This window comes from Danio rerio, chromosome 16, assembly GCF_052040795.2.
Source record: "Danio rerio strain M-AB ecotype USA chromosome 16, GRCz13ab, whole genome shotgun sequence".
NCBI lineage: Eukaryota > Metazoa > Chordata > Actinopteri > Cypriniformes > Danionidae > Danio > Danio rerio.
This window is the reverse complement of record NC_141036.1, coordinates 59,326,419-59,353,534: the sequence shown is the minus strand read 5'-3', so window position 1 is coordinate 59,353,534 and position 27,116 is coordinate 59,326,419. Positions and strand designations below refer to the sequence as shown.

At 38.9% G+C, this 27,116-nt stretch overlaps 1 protein-coding gene across 3 annotated transcripts; it reads left to right on the top strand.

Moving 5' to 3' along the window:
- The first annotated feature begins 695 nt into the window (after positions 1 to 695).
- On the top strand, positions 696 to 25,810 carry slc6a20 (solute carrier family 6 member 20). Of its 3 annotated transcripts, XR_015512121.1 has the most exons (12): positions 696 to 1,509; positions 9,321 to 9,461; positions 9,666 to 9,757; positions 10,172 to 10,402; positions 13,558 to 13,668; positions 14,016 to 14,257; positions 14,637 to 14,799; positions 17,738 to 17,942; positions 18,036 to 18,195; positions 18,489 to 18,654; positions 21,566 to 22,366; positions 24,644 to 25,810. XR_015512121.1 is itself a non-coding variant. In XM_087288111.1 (11 exons), exons 1-11 carry the CDS (start codon positions 1,386 to 1,388, stop codon positions 21,731 to 21,733), a joined length of 1,803 nt encoding a protein of 600 aa, XP_087144237.1. In that variant the 5' UTR covers positions 696 to 1,385; the 3' UTR covers positions 21,734 to 23,643. The 3 variants fall into 3 exon arrangements, 2 of the variants coding, with proteins under 2 accessions (XP_087144237.1, XP_087144238.1); XM_087288111.1 differs by lacking the exon at positions 24,644 to 25,810 and having other exon boundaries at positions 21,566 to 23,643; XM_087288112.1 differs by lacking the exons at positions 696 to 1,509; positions 24,644 to 25,810 and adding an exon at positions 3,114 to 3,145 and having other exon boundaries at positions 21,566 to 23,643.
- The last annotated feature ends 1,306 nt before the right edge of the window (positions 25,811 to 27,116 follow it).

Below are 27,116 nucleotides of genomic sequence, written 5' to 3'. Positions count from 1 at the left end.
TTCTTTCTTTCTTTTACATTCTTTCTTTCTTTCTTTCTTTCTTTCTTTCTTTCTTTTTTTCTTTCTTTCTTTCTTTCTTTCTTTCTTTCTTTCTTTCTTTTTTCTTTCTTTCTTTCTTATCCCTTTTCTTCTTTTATCTCAGTTTTTGCTCTTTCTGTTTTTTCCTCCTTTCTTTATTTCCTTTTTCTTCTTTCTTTTTTTCTGTCTTTCTTCTTTTCTTAGCTTTTTTTGCTTTCCTATTTATATTTTCTTTATTTATTTATTTACTTTTTTAACCTTTTTTCTGTTTTTCTTTTTTTAGTTTTTTTTCCTATTTCTTTTCTTTCTTTCTGCCTTTCTTTCTTTTTACGTTCTTTTCATTTTGTTACTTTCTTGTTTTCTTTCTTTTTCTTTTTGCTTTCTTTTTATTTTATTTCTTACTTTTTTTTTCGTTCTAGGTGACGAAGTGGCGCAGTAGGTAGTGCTTTCAACCCACAGCAAGGAGGTCGCTGGTTCGAACCTCGGCTCAGTTGGCGTTTCTGTGTGGAGTTTGCATGTTCTCCCTGCTTTCGCGTGGGTTTCCTCCGGGTGCTCCAGTTTTCCCTACAGTCCAATGACATGTGGTACAGGTGAATTGGGTAGGCCAAATTGTTCGTAGTGTATGAGTGTGTGCGCGAGTGTGTGTGTGGATGTTTCCCAGAGATGGGTTGCTGCTGGAAGGGCATCCGCTGCGTAAAAATGTGCTGGATAAGTTGGTGGTTCATTCTGCTGTGGCGACCCCCAATTAATAAAGGGAGTAAGCCGACAAGAAAATGAATGAATGAATGAATGAATGATGTTTTCGTTCTATTTATTTATTTTATTTCTTTTGTTCTTTTTTTCTTTCTTTCATTCCTTTTTTCTACTTTCTTTCTTTTGTTTTCGTTATATTTTTATTTTCTTTCTTTCGTTCTTACTTTTTTTCTTTCTTTTTCAATTCCTTTTTTGTTTTTATTGTTTTTCTTTTAACTTTTTTTCATTTTCTTTCTTTCTGCTTTCTTTTGTTGTTTCTTTTTTTCTTTCTTGTTTTTTTCTCCTAGTTTCTTTTAATTTTCTTTCTTTCCTTCCTCCTCTGTTTTTCTCTTTCCCAATACAACGTCTAACTTTCTTTTCTTTTCATTTTATTAATCTTGACCAGTGGCCCAGGGGGGAGGGGCATTCTCATCATTTCCGAGTAATCTGATTGGACAACAACCTGCAGCATCATGAATATTCATGCCAGTCAAAAAGAACTGCACAATAATTACCTCAGCTTTGTTTATGGCTGTTATATGAACATTGACCCGTGTGTTTCTCCACTGAAACTCCTCCTGGAGCTCCAGTGAGTGTATGAGTGTGTGTTGGTGTGTGTCTCCAGATCCTCCAGCATGAGTAAAGACGTGCGTCCGTCGTGGGACAACCCCATGCAGTTTGTTCTGGCCTGTGTTTCTTATGCCGTGGGTCTCGGAAATGTCTGGCGTTTTCCATACCTCTGCCAAATGCATGGAGGAGGTAAGAAGATTAATGCTGCGCTGTTGTTTTTCTGAGAGCCGGAGAACAAACAACTGAACCACAGGAGGAAAAGAGTGTGTTCACTTGAGCTGAGAGTTACTGATAGCATTTTTGTGATGATGCCAAGTTTGTACAATTTTCTTTAATAATTTAATAATACTTGTATCGTAGACAATTATTTAACATTTAAATAAATAATATAGTAATAATAATAATAATATTGGTGTAAATAAATAATACAAAGGGGTGACACGGTGGCTCAGTGGTTAGCACTGTGGCCTCACAGCAAGAAGGTCGCTGTTTCGAGTCCCGGCTGGGGCAGTTGTCATTTCTGTGTGGAGTTTGCATGTTCTCCCCATGTTGGCGTGGGTTTCCTCCAGGTGCTTCGGTTTCCCCCTCATGAGCTATAGGGGAATTGATGAACTAAATTGGCCGCAGTGTGTGAGTGTGTGAATGAGTGTGTATGGGTGTTTCCTAGTACTGGGTTGCAGTTGGAAGGGCAAAACATATGCTGGATAAGTTGGCAGTTCATTCTGCTGTGGCGACCCCTGATGAATAAAGGGTCTAAGCTGAAGGAAAATGAATGTATATTTATAATAATTTATATAATTTTAATTTATCATTTCTATACTATGTTATGTATTTATATATAATTTGCATTAATTTAAATAGTATGTTTATTTATTTTATTTGAAGTAACATTTCAGTAAAGATTTCAACCAAAAATATTTTTTGTAGCTTAAAGTACATTATTATTATTATTATTATTATTTATTTATTTATTTATTTATTTATTTTTATTTTTTAATCTAAATATTTAAAATATAATTTATAAATCAAAATGTAATGTAATTAAAGTCAAAATATATTACTAATTGTATTTAATTTTAAATGGTTTAATTAAATTTTTTATATTGATTTTTATACTGAAAATTTAGCTATTATGATAATTTAATTATAATGATAAAAAACATCATTTATTTTCATTATGTATTTATATTAGGGTGACCCCTGATGAATAAAGGGACTAAGCCGAAGGAAAATGAATGAAATAAGATAAAATATTTAAAAATAAATTGTAATTTATACCATTTATGTATAAAATCTTTAATAGTCTATTTATAAACTATTTAATTCATTTAAAATGTATAATATAACATAAATTCTAAAATAAAATTATATATAATATATATATATGAATGTGTAAATATATAAATATTATATATATATATATATATATATATATATATATATATATATATATATATATATATATATATAAATATATATATATACATATATATATAATTTAATTAATTATTATATTGTATTAGAATTCATTTATATAATTTTTCTTTTGATTAATTTATATCATTTTATAATTTATATGTTACATTATATATTATATATCATTTTTATAGTTGTCTATATAATTTTATTAGAGTTATTTTATCTCATGAAGTGAACTAAGAGAAAAAAGTACAATTATTTCCTTGGAAGCTATCTGAAGTGACATGTTTAAGTTTTTGTGTGTTTGTTTGTTTTGAAGTAACACTTAAGTAAAAAAGTTTTAAACAAAAAAAATTAATTGTAGCTTTCTGCTGTTTTCCATTCCTCTGCCAAATGCATGGAGGAGGTAAGAAGAGTGAGAAAAATTCATCGCCTTAAAAAATGACAAGTTGAGTTTACTTTAAAAAATTAAATGTTTCTGTCATAATTTAGACCTGTTACAGTCACTTTACTCTTCTTCAATTAACACTTGATTTCTATAATTATACATATAGTTAATTTACTTAATCATGTAAAGGCAATGGATTAATCACGTTCTCAACTAGTCGCTTTTACAGTGTTGGGCTGTTGTTTCTCTGAGAGCCGAAGAACAAACAACTGAAAGAAAATGAGAGAGAAAAGTGTGTGTTCACTTGACTTAAGGATTACTGAACGTCTTGCAAAAAAAAAAAAAAAAGAAAACAATGAAACAGATGCTGTTGTTTTTTGTAATGATGCTATATTTGTATCATTTTCTTATTCTTATTTAATTTAATTATTACATTTTATGTGTATTCCTGGGCGGCTCGGTGGCTCAGTGGTCAGCGTTGTCGCCTCACAACAAGAGTCCCGGCTGGGTCAGTTGTCATTTCTGTGTGGAGTTTGCATGTTCTTCCTGCGTTCTCCCACAGTCCAAACACATGCGCTATAGGGAATTGATTAACTAAATTGGCTATAGTGTGTGAGTGTGAATGAGTGTGTATGGGTGTTTCCCAGTTCTGGGTTGCAGCTGGAATGGCATCCGCTGTGTAAAATACTGGATAAGTTGGCAGTTCATTCCACTGAGCTGTCCCCTGATTAATAAAGGGGCTAAGCTAAAGGAACATAAATGAATATATGTATTTATATAATTTTTTTAATTTAATTATTCCAAAAAGTTATACTGTTTTTATATTTGTTAGAAATTATTTTGCACTTTAGTGGCAATTTTTAAGCATTGAATAAATCATACTTTATAAATACAATATTTAAAACATGATGATTAATAAATTCCTTTGTTAAATCACTTAATTTAAAAAGACTTAACCATCTCTTATAGATATGCTTTCTAAGGAAAGAGCTAATTCTCATTTTGGTTAAATAAAAAAATACAAACACACAACAAAATTACCACCATTTAACTTGCACTCTGAGTTTGAGTACACTTTTTAAATTTGGTTACAGTTATGCTGCCTTTCAAAGGGTTAAAACAAACCAGAACATACAGTTGAGGTCAAAATTATGTGCCCCCTTTGAATTTTAATTCTTTTTTAAATATTTCTCAAATGATGTTGAACAGATTCAGGAAATGTTCACAGTAGGTCTGATAATATTTTTTCTTCTGGAGAAAGTCTTATTTGTTTTATTTCGGCTTGAATAAAAGCAGTTTTATTTTTTTTAAAGCCATTTTAAGCTCAATATTATTAGCCCCCTTAAGCTATATTTTTCCCGATAGTCTCCAGAACAAACCACTGTTATACAATGACTTGCCTAATTACCCTAACTTTACCTTAATTAGCCTAGTTAAGCCTTTAAATGTCACTTAAAGCTGTATACTAGTGTCTTTAAGAATATCTAGTCTAATTTTATGTACTGTCATCATGGCAAAGATAAAATAAATCAGTTATTAGAGATGAGTTATTAAAACTATTATGATTAGAAATGTGTTAAAGAAATCTGCTCTCTGTTAAACTGAAATTGGGAAGGCGAACAGGGGGGCCAATAATTCTGACTTCAACGTGTCATAAATAAAGAAAATATCTTAATATCTCAGTAATAACCTAAATAACGGTGTATTCTAGATATGAATATGAATCTACAGTAAAGCTGATGCTAAAATAAGAGTGAGCTGAGAGAAAGTGTTTGTGTTTTTGCTCATTAAAGCGTCACTGAAGGTTTTATGGTGCGAGAGCTTCATTCAGATTCCCAACACACACACACAGACACACACACACACACACACACACAGCAGCTCTTGGAGTTAAACACACCATATTCCCTGTATTTCTGCATGTTAAGTGCTTCTGGTTATGCATTCAGAGCATCTTCGAGGATTTATTTTGAGCGTTTTCTGACCAGATCAAAGTCCAGATGTAAAGTTATGCGCAGTCAGAGCCTCAAACTATTCACAAGTCCTCATTATTACACACATAATCCTGCTTCTGTGCGGATTACAGAGAGTTCAGCCGACAAAACACTCACATATTTACACTCACACTGTAACAAAATATGCATAAATTAGCAGCTTTACGTGTTTCGTGATCATGTTTTTAATTTCCCCCATTTATTAATGCTTCTGAGTTGCATTATGGGATTTTGCTCTTTATTGCGCCAACTTTTACCTTTGAAAAGTAAAAAAAAGAAAGAGTCTGGTGTTAGTTTCGATTTCATGTTTATTCATTCATTCATTCATTTTCTTGTCGGCTTAGTCACTTTATTAATCTGGGGTCGCCACCGTGGAATGAACCGCAAACTTATCCAGCACGTTTTTATGCACAAACACACATTCACACACACACTCATACACTACGGACAATTTAGCCAACCCAATTCACCTGTACCGCATGTCTTTGGACTGTAGGGGAAACCGGAGCACCCGGAGGAAACCCACGCTAACGCAGGGAGATGTCATGTTTACTTAAAGACTAATAATGTGTGCTAGCAAAAAAAAAACACACACACACACATTGTACATCTAGATTTCATGCACTTTTTAATAACAAGACTGATTGTGTGGCGTAGCGTTGTGTTTGTGACTGTTTATTTGTGGTTGTGAATTGCATTATGGGATGTTGATCTCAGCCCTGTCCATTTGTGATGTTGAAAATTTAACTCTACAGTTTAACAAAGTGACTTTTATTGACATTTTAGTATTAATATGATGTATGAGAAACAATATCTACAGAAATAAGTCTGTTAAATTACAGAACATGTGCTGCAGTTTAAGGTGTTTGTACTGTCGAAAATGATGATGATGATGGTTGTGTTGATGTTGATGATGGCGGTGATGATGGTGGTAATGGTGATGATGATGGTAATGATGATGTTGATGGTGGTGAATATGGTGATGATTGTAATGATGATATTGGTGGATGATGACGATGATGATGGTGATAATGTTGATTATGGTGATGATGATGGTGGTGATGATGGTGATGATGATGATTTTGGTGATTATGATAGTGGCGTTGATTATGGTAATGATGATAATGATGATGATGGTGGTGATGATGGTGAAGATGGGGATGATGTAATGATGATGGTTCTGATGATGATGATGATGATGATGATGATGATGTTGGCGGTGGTGATAACGGTGATGATGACGATGGCAATTATGGTGGGGATGTTAATGATAGTGGTAGATGATGGTGATGGTGGTGATGATGAGGATGATGGTGATGTTGGCGGTGATGATGGTGGTGATAACAGTGATGATGATGATGATGATGGTAATGATGATGTTGATGGTGGTGAATATGGTGATGATTGTAATGATGATAGTGGTGGATGATGACGATGATGATGGTGATAATGTTGATTATGGTGATGATGATGGTGGTGATGATGGTGATGATGATGATTTTGGTGATTATGATAGTGGCGTTGATTATGGTAATGATGATAATGATGATGATGGTGGTGATGATGGTGAAGATGGGGATGATGTAATGATGATGGTTCTGATGATGATGATGATGATGATGATGATGATGTTGGCGGTGGTGATAACGGTGATGATGACGATGGCAATTATGGTGGGGATGTTAATGATAGTGGTAGATGATGGTGATGGTGGTGATGATGAGGATGATGGTGATGTTGACGGTGATGATGGTGGTGATAACAGTGATGATGATGATGATGGTAATGATGATGTTGATGGTGGTGAATATGGTGATGATTGTAATGATGATAGTGGTGGATGATGACGATGATGATGGTGATAATGTTGATTATGGTGATGATGATGGTGGTGATGATGGTAATGATGATGATTTTGGTGATTATGATAGTGGCGTTGATTATGGTAATGATGATAATGATGATGATGGTGGTGATGACGGTGAAGATGGGGATGATGTAATAATGATGGTTCTGATGATGATGATGATGATGATGTTGGCGGTGGTGATAACGGTGATGATGACGATGGCAATTATGGTGGGGATGTTAATGATAGTGGTAGATGATGGTGATGGTGGTGATGATGAGGATGATGGTGATGTTGGCGGTGATGATGGTGGTGATAACAGTTATGATGATGATGGTAATGATGGTGGTGATGTTAATGATAGAGGTAGATGATGGTGATGGTAGGGATGATGATGATGATGATAGTGGTAATGATGATGATGATGATGACGAGGATGATGTGATGGTGGTGGGGATAATGATGATAGTGATGACGGTGATGATGATGGCAGTGATGATGATAATGGTGATGATGGTGGCCAAATTAATGATGTAATGATGATGATGGTGGTGATGATGACGATGGTGATGATAATAGTGATTATGATGTTGGGGATGATGGTAATGATGGTGGTGATGATGATGATGGTGGCCAAATTAATGATGTAATGATGATGATGGTGGTGATGATGACAATGGTGATGATAATAGTGATTATGATGTTGAGAATGATGGTAATGATGGTGGTGATGACGGTAATGATGATGGCGGTGATGATGATGATGGTGATGATGGTGGCCAAATTAATGATGTAATGATGATGATGGTGGTGATGATGACGATGGTGATGATAATAGTGATTATGATATTGGGGATGATGGTAATGATGGCGGTGATGATGATGATGGTGATGATGGTGGCCAAATTAATGATGTAATGATGATGATGATGGTGGTGATGATGACGATGGTGATGATAATAGTGATTATGATATTGGGGATGATGGTAATGATGGCGGTGATGATGATGATGGTGATGATGGTGGCCAAATTAATGATGTAATGATGATGATGGTGGGGATGATGACGATGGTGATGATAATAGTGATTATGATGTTGGGGATGATGGTAATGATGGTGGTGGTGATGATGATGATGGTGATGATGGTGGCCAAATTAATGATGTAATGATGATGATGGTGGGGATGATGACGATGGTGATGATAATAGTGATTATGATGTTGGGGATGATGGTAATGATGGTGGTGGTGATGATGATGATGGTGATGATGGTGGCCAAATTAATGATGTAATGATGATGATGGTGGGGATGATGACGATGGTGATGATAATAGTGATTATGATGTTGGGGATGATGGTAATGATGGTGGTGGTGATGATGATGGTGATGATGGTGGCCAAATTAATGATGTAATGATGATGATGGTGGTGATGATGACAATGGTGATGATAATAGTGATTATGATGTTGGGAATGATGGTAATGATGGTGGTGATGACGGTAATGATGATGGCGGTGATGATGATGGCGGTGATGATGATGATGGTGATGATGGTGGCCAAATTAATGATGTAATGATGATGATGATGGTGGTGATGATGACGATGGTGGTGATAATAGTGATTATGATGTTGGGGATTATGGTAATGATGGTGGTGGTGATGATGATGGTGATGATGGTGGCCAAATTAATGATGTAATGATGATGATGGTGGGGATGATGACGATGGTGATGATAATAGTGATTATGATGTTGGGGATGATGGTAATGATGGTGGTGGTGATGATGATGGTGATGATGGTGGCCAAATTAATGATGTAATGATGATGATGGTGGGGATGATGACGATGGTGATGATAATAGTGATTATGATGTTGGGGATGATGGTAATGATGGTGGTGATGATGATGATGGTGATGATGGTGGCAAAATTAACGTTGTAATGATGTTGATAGTGGTGATGATGACGATGGTGATGATAATAGTGATTATGATGTTGGGGATGATGGTAATGATGGTGGTGGTGATGATGATGGTGATGATGGTGGCCAAATTAATGATGTAATGATGATGATGGTGGTGATGATGACGATGGTGATGATATTAGTGATTATGAAGTTGGGAATGATGGTAATGATGGTGGTGGTGATGATGATGATAATGATGATGGCGATGATGGTAATATTTAACAGCAGCCCAGACGATATATTAAATAAAAGTCAGTAAAAGCATAAATATGTGGAAAAAACATGAATCACAAATGACTAAACTTGGTCAATGTACAGATATTGATACTAACACAAAAAATATTTGAATTACCTGTGTACATGTGTTGTGTGTGTGCGCAGGTGGTTTTCTGATCCCGTACCTGCTCATGCTGCTGCTGGAGGGGATTCCTCTATTCTGCATGGAGCTCGCCATCGGGCAGAAGATGCGTCTGGGCAGCATCGGCGCCTGGAGCTCCATCAGCCCGTATCTGAGCGGCCTGGGTGAGTCTGGCAGTGTATGAAAACAGAGACAACAGATCAGCTCATGTGCACACACATACACACAAACGCATATATACAAACACACACAAACACTTACAAACACATATACACACATACAAACAAACACACACACACACAAACATGGACACATTCAAATGATGGTGATGATGGTTGTGATGGTGATGCTGATGGTCTGTGTTTCAGGTGTGGCCAGTGTGATCACTTCACTCTACCTCTGTCTGTATTACAACGTCATCAACGCCTGGAGCTTCTGGTACCTCTTCCACTCCTTCCAGGTCTGTGCACACATAAAATCTGCACGCTTCAGTGACTGACACAAGACATACTTATGTTAGTGATTAAAATCTAGAGTTAATTAAATGATTGTTTTTGCTTAAAAATATTAAATTATTATTTACTCTCTGTAGTGGTCGACATGCCCCGCCCCCTTCTTCTCATTGGCTTTTCATTTGATGCACTTGAGCTCAACCACTCTCACTGGCAGAGCTGTGAGAAAGCTAAACGCAATTGGCTGATTTTTTTAAAAGGGGGAGGAGCTACTCTGTGTCCCACCCTCTCTTCTTGTTGCAGTTGAGATTACGTCAAACATCGAATAAAAACGCACATTTCACAGCACTTCGAGACCTTCAAGAGCAGAGTTTTATTAAAGTAAGAGTTTTTCCTGTGTTTTTTCTCTGTTTGTTGTTCAGTCAGTGCTGCTGTGGGCTGAGTGTCCTGTGAACAGTAACCGGACGGGGTTTGTGGAGGAGTGTGCAGTGGCTTCACCCACGCAGTTCTTCTTCTACCGGGAGACGCTCAACATCTCATCCTCCATGGAGGAGACCGGCGGCGGGCTGCACATGGGCCAGGCGCTCTGTCTGGTGCTGGCCTGGGTCATCGTATACTTGTTCATCGTCAGAGGAGTCAAGTCCACTGGCGTGGTACTCACACACACACACACACACACACACACACACACACACACATACATACTCAAACACATGTAGAGATCCACATACAGAGACTTACACATATGCACACAGATAGACACATACAAACACATACACACACCTATATAGACACATACAGAAACACAGACACACACACATATACAGTGAGGTCAATAAGTATTTGATCACCTTGTGATTTCTTTAATATCTCCTACTTGGAAATCATAAAGGGATCTAGAATTTTCACCATTTCCACTGTGAGAATCTAAAAATAAAATTCAGAAATCACCTTGGATGATTTTTTAACAATTTATTTGTAAATTACTGTGTCAAATAAGTATTTGATCACTTGCTTTTCAGCCAGATTTCTTACCCTCAAAGACCTGTTATTTTCAACCCAGGCTCATTGTGGAAACGTAGTCCCGCGGACGTTTCTGGAGACCGCGGAATACGTCCCGGCGGGTACGTACGGCTGCAGTTTTTGTTTTTGCGAATCCGCGAGAGGCCGCTGTTGTGTGCTTTATCCCATCTCAGACACCTCTCCCGAGTGCAGTTTGCGCCCGCGCTGTTCTCGCGTGAACCCACCAGAGGCCGCTGTCTGACTGACCGGATGATTGACTGCGCGACCGGCTAATCGACTGACCCACCCTCCTCCTTCCCTGAACCCAACCAATTTTACCGATTGACCCGCCCGCCCGCTCGCTTCCCTAAACCAAAGCAACAATTTACAAAAGCTGTCCAGAAAAGCCCTGATTTTTTTTTTCTACCACGTTTTCGGATTTCACCGCGTTCTCTCCCTGTTACGAAACTCGTTCACTTAATTTTTGGGATTCTGTTTTTGTCTTACCTGATTGCTGGAACTGCTCTTCCCCTGACTCGAAAACGATTGCCGTGGTCAACTCCTCTCTGCATCTCAAGCCTGTCGACGTACACGGTGAGCTGAGTGGACAAACGGGTTGCAGCGGGGAAGCCCTCCACAAGGAGGTAAGCGGTCGGCCGGCAAGCGCAAAAGGGAACAGCGTCACACCGCCCCATAGCGTTCGCTTGAAAAAAAAAATGCAGCCGTACGTACCTCCCGGGGCGTATTCCACTGTCTCCAGAAACGTCCGCGGGACTACGTTTTAGAATGAGCTTGGGTTGGTTATTTAGCTTTTTAATAGTCCAGCTACACTCTGCTCATGATTGTAATTTAGTAGCACCTTTCTGAGGTCGTTAGCGGTCATAAAGACACTTGTGCACCCCACAATCAGTCAAAAGTCTAAGTAGCAACATGGGCAAACCGAAGAGCTGTCAAAAAACACAAGAGACAAAATTGTAGACCTTCACAAAGCTGGAAAGGGCTACGGGGCAATTGCCAAGCAGCTTGGTGAAAAAAGAACAACTGTTGCAGCAGCTGACAGAAAGTGGAAGAGGCTAATAATGACTGTCAATGTCCCTTCGACTGGGGGCCCATTGAAGGTCTCTCCTCGTGGGGTATCAATCATGCTAAGAATGGTCAAGAATCAGCCAGGAACTACACAGGAGGAGCTGGTCAATGTCGTTAAGAGAGCTGGGACCACCGTTTCCAAGGCTACTATCAGTAATACATTAAGACGTCATAGTTTAAAATCAGGCATCGCAAGGAAGGTTCCCCTGCTTAAGTCAGCCCATGTCAAGGCCCGTCTGAAGTTTGCCAGGGATTATCTGGATGATCAAGAGGAGTCATGGGAGAAAGTCCTGTGGTCGGATGAGATCAAAGTAGAACTTTTGGTCTTAACTCCATTCGCCGTGTTTGGAGGAGGAAGAATGATGAGTATTATCCCAATAATACCATCCATACAGTGAAGCATGGGGCTGGAAGCATCATACTCTGGGGGTGTTTATCTGCACACTGGACAGGATGACTGCACTGGATAAAAGAGAGGATGAACGGGGCCATGTGCTGTGAGATATTGGGCAAAAACTTTCTTCCCTTAGTCAGAGCATTAAAGATGGGTCGTGGCTGGGTCTTCCAACATGACAATGACCCAAAGCACACAACCAGTAAAACCAAGGAGTGGCTCTGCAAGAAGCATATCAAGGGTCTGGAATGGCCTAGCCAGTCTCCAAACCTAAATCCAATAGAAAATCTTTGGAGGGAGCTTAATCTCTGTGTTGCTCAGTGACAGCCCAAAACCAGAAGATCTTCTAGAGAAGATCTGTATGAAGAAGTGTGCCAGAATCCCTCCTGCAGTGTGTGCAAACCTGCTGAAGAACTACAGGAACCGTTTGACCTCTGTAATTGTTAACAAGGGCTTCTGTACCAAATGTTAAACATTTTTGACTCAAGCGATCAAATACTTATTTGACACAGTAACTTACAAATAAATTGTTTAAAAATTATACTATTTGATTTCCAGATTTTTATTTTTAGATTCTGTCTCTTACAGTGGAAATGCACCAATGCTAAAAATTGTAGACCCCTCCATGATTTCTAAGTAGGAGATATTGAAAAATCACAGGGGGATCAAATACTTAATTACCTCACTGTATGTATGTATGTGTGTGTGTGTGTGTGTGTGTGTGTGTGTGTGTCTGTGTGTGTATATATATATATATAGACACATACAGAAACACACTCACAGGCACACATATGGATACATACACATATATAGACACACACACACACACACATGCATACATACATAAACACACATACAAAGAGACACACACACCCACATACAGATACACACAAACACATGCATTCAGAGAGGAACACACACATACAGAGAAACAAATACACACACACACACACACAAAGAAACAAATACACACACACACATAGATACACATCCACAGACAAATATACACACATACACAGAGAAACACGTACAAACAGAAACATATACACACACACACACACACATACTCAACCACACATACAGATATATACACTAAAACACAGGCACACATAAATACTGTATACACACACACACACATACACAAATATTAGTTTAAATATGTCAAAGAATGTTTATTTATCGTCATAAAAACATATTTGTGCTCTTGGGTCATTGAATTATTACAAAAAAAGTGTGCATCATGTCTAAAGTCATCGAAATATTGTTATTATTATGACTATAATGTGGTTAAAGTAAGTGTGTCATGGTTTACTCTTTGTTGCTCAGGTTGTGTATTTCACCGCCACGTTTCCGTATGTGGTTCTGATCATCTACCTGATCCGCGGAGTGACTCTGCACGGGGCCTGGAACGGAGTCAAGTACATGTTCACACCTAAAGTGAGAAACAGCTCTGCTCATTACTGCTGGTTATTGGTTAGGTGTGAATAAAACGAGTGTGGGAAACAGCGTTACAGATATGAGGAGTCCCCATAAAGATAGCTGTACTAGTGTGTGTCTGTGTGTGTCAATTAATTTATGCAGGTATTATTTATTTAACCTTTATTTTGTTTGCGTTTATTGTGTAAACACTCACTCTGTTAGTTTATTTAATCATTGATTGATTAGCTTTAACAAACATAACAAATGTGTCTAATGTCATGGGTGTAACTGTAGAATAACCTGTGTGTTTCACACGTGCTGCTGATGATGTGACAATAAAAGTGATTTGATTTGTGTGTGTTCAGTTGGAGCAGCTGGCGAATCCTCAGACGTGGATAAACGCTGCGACTCAGATCTTCTTCTCTCTGGGTCTGGGCTTCGGCTCTCTGATCGCCTTCTCCAGCTATAATCATCATCATAATGACTTTGAGAAGCAGGCGATCGCAGTTTCACTCATAAACAGCGGCACGTCTATATTCGCCAGCGTCGTAACCTTCGCCATCTACGGCTTCAAAGCCACCTTCAACTACGAGAGCTGTCTGGAGCGGTGAGGACATCTGAGATGCACAAACACACTCCCTGCAAACATTAAACGGCTGATTTTACAACCTGAGCTTATTGTTAAGCTTGTTTCCTTTGAAGACTCATTCAGTGAACTGACGTCTGTGGAAACTATTATTCAATTATTTACAGAACTACACAGAGAGAAAATGATGTTCGTTATATTACTGTATACAGCCATCATGTTTTTTTTTCTGTATAGTGATAAGTAATAATAGAACCTCATCACATATATTTATTTCAGAAATGAAAAGAAGTATCTAATGTAACGGTAATGATATGATTAGGATGTGTTTTCTAATACCAGATTGTTTTCGGCTCAGATCAGACTGGTTTGTCAATGTTTTCTGTGGTTTGTGCTGCAGAAACAGGCTGCTGCTGCTTAACACATTCGATCTGTCGGAGGAGACCATCAGTGTTGAGAATGTGACGGCGTGGATCAGTCAACTGAACAGCACTCATCCTGACACCTTCAGCACCATCACTGACAAGATCCAGGACTGCAGTCTGGAGGCGGAACTGGACACTGTAAACGCACCACGCCAATCACCACCCCCAACCCCACTCCATCCCTCCATTACGCCGACACCCCACCCTCCACCCCCGCTCTTCACTTTCATCCGCAATCTACCACCACCCACCCTCCTCTTCACTTTCAGCTTGTCAGAGGGCTCGTGGCGGCCAGCGGCACCCCTGAACACATCACTACCCCACATCACTAACATCACTATCACATCACTATCATTACCACATACCCCTAATATGATTACCACATCACTATCACACCACCCTAACATCACTACCACACACCCCTAATATGACTACCACATAACTACCACAACAACCTAACGTCACTACCACACACCCCTATTATGAACACCACATCACTACTACACACCCCTAACATCACTACCACATCATTACCACACACCCCTAATATGACTACCACATCACTACAACACCACCCTAACATCACCACCACATACCCCTAATATGAATACCACATCACTACTACACACCCCTAACATTACTACCACATTACTACCACAACAACCTAACATCACTACCACACACCCCTAATATGACTACCACATCACTACCACAACAACCTAACGTCACTACCACACACCCCTAATATGAACACCACATCACTACTACACACCCCTAACATCACTACCACATCATTACCACACACCCCTAATATGACTACCACATCACTACCACAACAACCTAACGTCACTACCACACACCCCTAATATGAACACCACATCACTACTACACACCCCTAACATCACTACCACATCATTACCACACACCCCTAATATGACTACTACATCACTACAACACCACCCTAACATCACCACCACATACCCCTAATATGAATACCACATCACTACTACACACCCCTAACATTACTACCACATTACTATCATTACCATATCACTCACACACCCCTAATATCACTACCACATTGCTATCAATACCACATCACAACCACACAACCATAAAATCACTACCACACCACCCTAACATCACTGTCCAAATCAGTACCTACACTACCCTAACATCACTACCCACAGCACCATAACATCACTACCACATCATTATCATTACCATACCACCCTAAAATCACTATCCAAATCAGTACCTACACCACCCTAACATCACTACCACATCATTACCCACAGCACCATAACATCACTACCACATCACTATCACTAGCACACCACCCTAACATCACTACCACAACATTGCTCACCCCACCCTAACATCACTACTCACATCACACTAATATCACTGCCACATCAACACACACCACCCTAACATCACTACCACATTAACACACACACCACCATAACATCACTACTACATCAACACACACACCCCCCTTACATCACTACCAAATCAACACACACTCACCACTCTAGCACCACTACCACATCATTACATATGCCACCCTTACATTACTACCCACACCAGCCTAACATCACTACCACATAACTATCACTACCACACCACCCTAACATCACTATCCAAATCAGTACCTACACTACCCTAACATCACTACCACACCACTCTAATATCAATACCACATTAAAACTCACATCACACTAATATCACTGCCACATCAACACACCACCCTAACATCACAACCACATTAACACATACACACCACCCTAACATCACTACCACATCAACGCACACACACACCACCCTAACATCACTACCACATCATTACCCTCAGTACCATAACATCACTACCACATTATTATCACTACCACAAAACCCTAACATCACTATCTAAATCAGTACCTACACCACTCTAACATCACTACCACAACATTGCTCACCCCACCCTAGCATCACTACACACACTACAATAATATCACTACCACATCACTACCCACAGCCCCCTAACATCAGTACCGCATCATTACATACACCACCCTAACATTACTACCACATCACTACACAAACCACCCTAACCACACTACCACATCACTACCTACACCACCCTAACCACACTACCACATCACTACTTACACCACCCTAACATCACTACCACACCACTCTAATATCAATACCACATTAAAACTCACACCACACTAATATCACTGCCACATCAACACACACCACCCTAACATCACTACCACATTAACACACACACCACCCCAACATCACTACCACATCATTACATACGCCACCCTTACATCACTACCCACACCAGCCTAACGTCACTACCACATGACTATCACTACCACACTACCCTAACATCACTATTTAAATCAGTACCTACACCACCCTAACATCACTACCACAACATTGCTCACACCACCCTAACATCACTACACACACCACACTAACGTCACTACCACACCAACACACACCACCCTAATATCACAACCAAATCACTACCCAAACCACCCTAACATCACTACCCAAACCACCTTAATATCACTACAACATCACTACCACATCAACACACACCACCCCAACATCAATACCACAACACTACCCACACCATACTAACATCACTGCCACATCAACACACACCGCCATAACATTTCCACCACATCATTACATACACCACCCTAACATCACTACCACACCACTCTAACATCACTACCACCCTAATACTCACACCACACTAATATCACTATCACATCAACACACACAACCCTAAAAACACTACATCACTACCCACACCAGCCTAACATCACTACATCACAACCCATACCAGCCTAAAATCACTACCACATCATTACGAAAATCACAAACTACATCACCCAACACATCACTACCATATCACATCATTACCCACATCACCTTACACACCCCACCCTATCACATCACTACCTGCACCATTCTCTCTGCACACTATAGTTACCAAGTATTCGCACTTGTGTTTTTATTTTTGTCCCAAGTGTGTAGTTATACTTGTATATGGTGGTTGTTGTGTCTGCAGGCGGTGGAGGGCACAGGTCTGGCATTTATCGTGTACAGCGAGGCCATCAAAAACATGCCAGTTCCTCAGCTCTGGTCCGTGCTGTACTTCCTCATGCTGCTGCTGCTGGGAATGGGGAGCATGCTGGGAAACGTGACCGCCATCATCACACCACTGGCAGACATTAAAGTCCTGTCCAGAACACTGAGCAATGAAACCATCAACGGTGAGCATGTGTGTAGAGAAGGGGCTCACTTATAGTCTGAGCGAGTGTGTGTGTTTTCACTCTGGTTAGTGACTGTGTGTTTTGGTGATCCAGGTCTGGTCTGTCTGCTGTGTTTGCTGCTGGGTTTGGGCTTCACCAGCCCCTCTGGAAACTACTGGTTCACGATATTTAACGAGTATGCAGCAACTCTGTCTCTGCTCTTCATCGTCTTCATCGAAGTCATCAGCGTCTGCTACGTCTACGGCCTCAAAAGGTCAACAAATCTCACTCAAAATTCATGCTTGTGTAGTGAAATTAGCTCAGCTTATGAATATCAATGATCAATAATAACAAGTTATTATTAGTTATTAATATTCCGGCTTAACCTATTGTTAATTTGGCTAACCCACGGGAAACCTACAACAGTCGATACGTCATAAGAGCAAGAGCAAGCTCCTGATTGGTTAACGCGCATTTCGCGCCGCAGAATGTCTATTCGCGGGTTTGCATTGGCTCACTTACGCTTGACGCTCACTCACATGTTTGTGTGTAATTTGTGTTTTTCAGGTTTGAGAAGGACATCGAGGACATGCTGGGTCACCGTCCGCACTGGTACCTGAAGCTGATGTGGGCGCTGGTCAGTCCACTGCTGCTGCTCTGCCTCTTCATCTTCTACATCATCAACTACATACAGGGTGGAGCGCCAACATACCAGGCCTGGGACAAACACATGGTGAATAGCACAAAACTACTACACAAACAAACAAACTACACAATTACTGGAGAGATCAGACATTTATATATATAAACACACACACATACATACGCATACACACAATAACAATAAATCATTTCAAAATAAACATAATAACACTTAAACCCTTACCACATAAACAACTGATAAAAGCATCATTACCAAACACACAAATGCCAACACAACCACATAAACACCACCACAAAAACACCATCACCATCACAGCTACACAAACACAACTTCACAAACATTAACCACTCAAAAACAACCACATAAACACCACCACCACCACCATCACCACAACCACACAAACACAACCGAACAACAACCACATAAATACACCTAGCAAAACAGCATCAGAACTACACAAACACCACCACAACCACAAATACCAACTACAACTACACAAACACCAACCACACAAACACAATTACACAAACACCAACCACACACAAACACCAAACAAGCATCTGCACCAACCACACAAACACCAGTACTAAAAACAAACAAGCAGTAACCACACAAACACGAGCACCAAACACAAACACCAACCACACATTAACACCACACAAACATCTGCAACAACCATACAAACACCAATAATAATAACAAACAGTTGCCACACAAACACCAGCACCAAACACACAAATACAACCACACAAACACCAACCCCACAAAAACAATGACATAAACACCACCACAACCACACAAACATCAACCACACAAAACACCACCACATACCTCAAACACCAACCATAAACAAAGACCACAAAAATCACCAACACAAACACAGACCACACAACAACAAACACCAACTACAACTACACAAACACCAACCACACATAAACATAAACACCACACAAACATCTGCACCAACCACATACAAACACTAGTACTAATAACAAACAGTCACCACCCAAACACCAGCACCAAACACAAGCAAAAAACACAGAAACACAACCACACAAAAAACAACCCCACAAAAATGACATAAACCCACCACAACCACACAAACACCACCAAAACACTACCCACACCAACACAGCCACACAAATACTAACCACACAAACACCACCACAACCATACAATCACCAACCACAACTACACAAACACCAACCACACAAACACAACCCCCCAAACACTAACCATAAAAACAACAACAACACAAAAACTATTACAACCAAATAAACATTGAGAACATAAACACCACCACAACCTAACAAAACACTGACTGCACAAAAACAAATGCACAAACAACACAAACACAGACCACAAAAATTGCCTCAATAAACACCGACCACATAAACAAAACTACACAAACACCACCACCCAAACCACAAACCCAGACCACACAAACACAACTACAAAAACACCACCACAACCCCACAAACACCAACCACACAAAAACAACCATATAAACACAACCACACAAACATCACAACAAACACCATCACAACCACACAAACACCATCACTATACAATCACATTAACACCACCACATCTACAAAACCATCTCCACGACCACACAAAAACTGACCACATAAACAACATCACAACCACACAAAAACAAACATATAAACACAACCACACAAACATCACAACAAACACCATCACAACCACACAAACACCATCACTACACACTACACCATCACATTAACACCACCACATCTATAAAAACACCTCCACGACCACACAAAAACTGACCACATAAACACCATCACAACCACACAAAAACAACCATATAAACACAACCACACAAACATCACAACAAACACCATCACAACCACACAAACACCATCACTACACACTACGCCATCACATTAACAACACCACATCTACAAAAACACCTCCACAACCACACAAAAACTGACCACAAACACCATCACAACCACACAAAAACAACCATATAAACACAACCACACAAACATCACAACAAACACCATCACAACCACACAAACACCATCACTACACACTATGCCATCACATTAACAACACCACATCTACAAAAACACCTCCACGACCACACAAAAACTGACCACATCTACACCATCACAACCACACAATAACAACCATATAAACACAACCCCACAAACACCATCACAACCACACAAACACCATCACTACACCATCACATTAACACCACCACATCTACAAAACCATCTCCACGACCACACAAAAACTGACCACATAAACACCATCACAACCACACAAACACTAACCACACAAAAACAACCATATAAACACAACCACACAAACATCACAACAAACACCATTACAACCACACAAACACCATCACTACACCATTACATTAACACAACCACATCTATAAAACCATCTCCACTACCACACAAAAACTGACCACATAAACACCATCACAACCACACAAAAACAACCATATAAACACAACCACACAAACATCACAACAAACCATCACAACCACACAAACACCATCACTACACCATCACATTAACACCACCACATCTACAAAACCATCTCCACGACCACACAAAAACTGACCACATAAACACCATCACAACCACACAAACACCAACCACACAAAAACAACCATATAAACACAACCACACAAACATCACAACAAACACCATTACAACCACACAAACACCATCACTACACACTATGCCATCAGATTAACAACACCACATCTACAAAAACACCTCCACAACCACACAAAAACTGACCACATAAACACCATCACAACCACACAAACACCAGTGCCAAATGCACAAATAAAACCAATAAAATATTTACTGTATGAAATCAATTCAATGCCAAATTAAAACACTAAAACACATGTCAGAGTAGCACGAGCATTTCACTGTTACAGTAGTGATATTGTGCTGATATTTGTGTGTGTGTTGTTGTGTGTCAGGGTAAATCAGTGGTGAAGGAGTATCCGATATACGGACAGGTGTTCATCGCTCTGCTGCTGGTTTCATCACTCAGCTGCGTCCCCATCGCCGCTCTATATGCCTTCTGCAGGAGGAAAACAAGATCTGCTGTCCGAGAGGAGCACAGTAACACAAACACTGCAGAGTAACACAAACACCAACCACACAAACACTGCAGAGGAGCTCAAACACTGCTGAGGAACACAAACACCAACATAACTAAAAAAGAAAAAAATAAGTTGTGATTTCTAATTGACTTTGACTTGTATTTCATCACTGACATTACAACAAACATTATTTAAGATGTTCCTCATGTCCATATGTCCAATTTTAATTCTTGCAACACATTTCCGAAAATTTGTAACTTTGTAATGTTGCCATTCCTTTTCACATGCGATGTTTAGGGACTGGAATGATGAAGTGTTTCAGGTGTAACTTTGTCCCATTCTTCCTGCAAACAAGCTTTAAGGTGGACATCAGTACAGTACAACCGTCTTCGTTGTCGAATTTACCATTTCAAAATGCACCACACATTCTCTATTGGAGACAGGTCGGGTCTGCAGGCAGGCCATTCAAGTACCTGCATCCTCTTTCTTCGCAGCAGAACTTTGTATGTTGAGCAGAATGTGGTTTTGCATTCATTCATAAATTTTTCTTCGGCTTAGTCTTTATATCAGAGGTCACCGCAATGGAATGAACCGACAAATGTTTCAGCATATATTTTTTCAAAGCAGATGCCCTTCCAGCCATAATCAAGTATTGGGAAACATTCATACACACTCATTCACTATGGCCAATTTAGTTCATCAATTCCCCTATAGCGCATGTGTTTGGACTGTGGGGGAAACCGGAGCACCTGGAGGAAACCCACGCCAACACGGGGAGAACATGCAAACTCCACACAGAAATGCCAACTGACCCAGCCAGGACTCGAACCAGCAACCTTCTTGCTGTGAATCCACAGTGCTAACCCCTGAGCCACCGTGTCACCCTGGTTTTGCATTGTCTTGTTGAAATATGCATGAGCATCCCTGGACAAGAAGGCAGCATATTATGCTTCAAAATCTCTCTGTACTTTTCAGCGTTAATGGAGCATCACAAAAGTGCAGGTTACCTTCGCCAAGGGTACCGACACCATACCGTGACCCTGGCTTTTAGACTTGTGGCTGGTAGCACTCTGGATGATCCTTTTCTTCTTTTGTCCGGAGCACAAATTGTCTATTTCTCCCAAAAAAAAAACCTGAAATACTGAATCATCTGACTACAGTACAGGTCTCCACTGTGTGATGGTCCATCCCAGATGCCTCAGAGCCCAGAAAAGTCGACGGCGCTTCTGGACACTGTTAACATAGGGCTTTCTTTTGGCACAGTACAGTTTTCACTGTCATTTGTGGACGTAACTTTATATTGTGATACTTGACAAAGGTTTGCCGCAGGCTTATAGATGAAGAAGAATTCTTGATGCAGCGTCGCCTGAGGGGTCGTAGATCACGGTTCAGCTTAGGCCCCGTTTACACTAATACAATTTAGTTTGAAGTTTTGCTACAATTATGCCATCCGTCTACACTACACCGGACACAGAAATGGGAGTGTTGTTTGCTCTATTGTCTGTTTTAGATGCCATTGTGCAGTTATTCATTTGTTACGTTTAGTAACAACTCGACCTCGTCGTCTGTCCACAAAAGACCTCTCGTGCTTTCTTTGTAATCTCGTTCATTGTTCAACCGGCGTTTGTTGACTAACAATAACCAAATGCAGAGTGAGACGCATGCTTCCTGTTTATACTAGAACGCGCATGCCCAGAGTGCGCGAATGGTCACGTGATATACGTTTTTGGTGGCGTAGTGTGGACGGACATATGTTCAGAAATGCTAGGTGAAACGCTTGTGTGGACGCGGATCGTTTTTGATCTAAAACGCACTAGTGTAAACGGGGCCTTTCCAAAATTGGAAAACATGTTTATTTAGGAAAAAATAATAATAATCATGAGGAACACATTAAATAATGTTTGTCTTATTGTCTGCAACGAAATATGTCAGAGTAAATTTAAAATTCACTACTTTGTTTATTTGTGTTTTCCATACTGTTCCAACTTTTTCTGATTAGCGGTTTTAGGTTGTTTGTAGTTCTTATCGAGAATTAAGACGTTTAGATTTTCCTACTGGTTTATAATAATTGAGGATGTTTAGGAAAGGCCTTTATTTTTTACTACAGGAAAAAAACTATTTATCTATTACCTAACTACATGCATTTTTACAGAAGCACATAAATTACTGTAGGAGAAAATAATGTTTTGTAAATGTCAAATTACAACATTTTATAAGTGTATAAAACAATGAATGTACAGGGAGAAAAAACATCATCAAGGGCCAAAATATTCAGTTAGAGGATAATCATTCCTGTTAAACAACAGTATTAACATATTTTCTACATGTCTATTATATAAATATATATATATATATATATATATATATATATATATATATATATATATATATGTGTGTGTGTATGTGTGTGTGTGTATGTATATTGGATGTATATATATATATATATATATATATATATATATATATATATATATATATATATATATAGTTAGCTCTGGGGAAAAATAAGAAATTGATATTTCTCGTCATCGATTAAATATGTGATATGATGAATGAAATGTTAATGTTTTATTGTATAAAGATCTGATCACTTTTTTAAAATATTGACAAATATTGTCACTTAGTTTTTTTGGCAAATGACAATTGGTCAGAATAACAAATGTTTTTATTTGTTGCGATTACCTTATTTCACCAAATTTTGATTTCTTAACTATAAATATTTATGTAAATAGTATATAACTCTATATAAACCCATGCAATATTTCCACAATTTCAATAATTTAGTAGCAGTATATATATATATATATACAGCCTCATAAGAGAAATGATCATAAATATCAGAAAAAATATTTTAATCTTTATATTCTGTGTTTTACAAAAGTCTCATTTCTTGAGATGAAGTATAATGTTTGGTAGCACTTAATATAGAAACATTCTTTTATACATACACACACACACTCACGGCCACTTTATTAGGTACACCTGTCTAACTGCTCATTCTGCAAGTTTCAAATCTGCCAATCACATGGCAGCAACTAGCACAATGTAGGCATGGTCCAGACTATCTGCTGCAGTACAAACCGAGCATCAGAATGGGGAACAAAGGGGATTTCACACAGGCTCACCAAAACTGGACAATAGAAGATTGGAGAAACGTTGCCTGCTCTGATAAGTCTCCATTTCTGCTGACACATTCAGATGCTCGGCTCAGAATTTCGCATCAACAATATAAAAACATGGATCAATCCTGCCTTGTATCAGTGGTTCAGGCTGGTGGTGTTGATGTAATGGTGTGGGGGAGATTTTCTTGGCACACTTTGGGTCCATTAGTACCAATTGAGCATCAACGCCACAGCCTACCTGAGTATTGCTGCTGACCATGTCCATCCCTTTATGAGCACAGTGTCTCCATCTTCTGATGGCTACTTCCAGCAGGATAACGCACCATGTCATAAAGCTCAATCATCTCAGACTGGTTTCTTGAACACGACAATAAGTTCACAGTACTCAAATGGCCTCCACAGTCACCAGAAATCAATCCAATAGAGCAGCTTTGGGATGTGGTGGAACGGGAGATTCACATTATGGATGTGCAGCCGACAAATCTGCAGCAACTGTGTGATGCTATCATGTCAATATGGAGCAAAATATTTCCAGTACCTTTTTCAATCTCTGCCATGAAGGATTGAGGCAGATCTGAAGGCAAAAGGGGTCCAACCCAGTACTAGTAAGGTGTACCTAATAAAGTGGCCAATAAGTGTATATGTATAACTAGAATTTATCATCTCGACATGTAATGTTTAGTTTAGATTTTTGTTCTCTTTTTCTCCCTTTAAATGAGTCTATTTTTGTAGAATGTCTGTAGTATTTATTTTATTGACAGGCTTTATAAAAACAAAATTATAAGCAATTAACTTCAAACAGACGTGAATGTAAGAAATGCATTCATGTGCATTAATAAGCATTTTTAGATTAGGATTTGTAGTTTTGTGAAATGTATAAAGTGATTTAATACAGTTTATATGCTGTTAACAGTTGATACAGATTTTCTATGCAGTGTTTTCATATCTGTTTGTAAACTAACATTAATACCTGCACCCTATTAAAGTCGAGCTGAAATATGGTGTCAGCAGTAGTGTGTTATTTCTGAAGTGTGAAGATGAAAACTTTTAATTTTAAAGTAATCATAACTCACTACAATTGTATTAAAATAAAAAAGGAAAATGCTTTTTGAAATAAAATGAAAGGAAACACAAACTAAAAGTAATATTTATAACTAATACACATTTAAATGAGATGTTATTTTAACATTTTAAAATATAATATTTACTAATAATCCTATAAATAATTACTAAAATAAATATACAACTGAAAAGAGCAACCAAAAAGTAAACAAAAACAGTTAAATAAAAATATTATTGCTTCTTAAACAGTGTCTAATTAAACTGAAGGCTTGTTAATGCACAGGTGGTCATGTGGTGATGCTCATCATTATACACACTTACTTCCAGTCCATCTGAGCTCAACACACACACACACACACACACAAAACCTCTGACAGGATAATGTGCACATCTGTCAGTCAAAGCAGCGAGGGCATTACATTATTAACATTAGATGACATTAATACATCATTAATAACATTTAATCCAGGAAAAAGACATTACAAATCTCAAGAGGTTTTCCTGATTAAAAAAAGGATGAAATAAATTTTAAAAAAGCCAAAATATTAACAAAAGTGTTTTTTTAAATACATTAAATTTAGATTTTTGATTAATTTTTTAATGAATAGTTTTCCCAGCACTGGATTGCGGCTGGAAGGGCATCGGTTGCCGTTTTCTGCTAAATGGTTTCATTAATCAAGTTTGTTAAATATATTACTATTAAAGTGGAATCCAATGTACAAAATAATGTAAACCTGACTGAGTGCTTCATTTCCCCTTTAAATCACTTTTTTTTTGCCTTATCAGCGGAGGAGTTCTCGAGATCTACCTAAACTCCCCTCTCACCCTGCAAATGGGAGGGAGCCCAGGGCTCGAGGATCTTATGAGCTCAGGGCTTTCTTTCGTGACAGCAAGCCAAACACGCTTTATAATCAATCATCAGCTAAGGGTGAACTCTTGAAATTCATTCATTCATTTTCTTTTGAGCTTAGTCTCTTTATTAATATGGGGTCACCACAGCGGAATGAACCGCCAACTTATCCAGCACGTTTTTACGGAGCAGATGCTCTTTCAGCTGCAAACCACTGGGAAACATCCATTCACACTCATTCAATTGTCACTACTGACAGTTTTAGCTTACTCAAGTCACCTGTACCCCATGTTTTTGTATACTTGTGGGGGAAACCGCAGCCCCCCGGAGGAAACCTACATGAACGCTGGGAGAACATGCAAACTCCACACAGAAATGCCAACTGACCCAG

Bases quoted from the DNA above. Each gene is read 5' to 3' on its own strand.
- slc6a20 (XM_087288111.1), top strand. From the start codon at position 1,386: ATGAGTAAAGACGTGCGTCCGTCGTGGGACAACCCCATGCAGTTTGTT. The intron at 9,758-10,171 runs GTCTGTGCACAC...TTTGTTGTTCAG, and splicing joins ACCTCTTCCACTCCTTCCAG to TCAGTGCTGCTGTGGGCTGA. The intron at 14,800-17,737 runs GTAAACGCACCA...TTGTGTCTGCAG, and splicing joins TGGAGGCGGAACTGGACACT to GCGGTGGAGGGCACAGGTCT.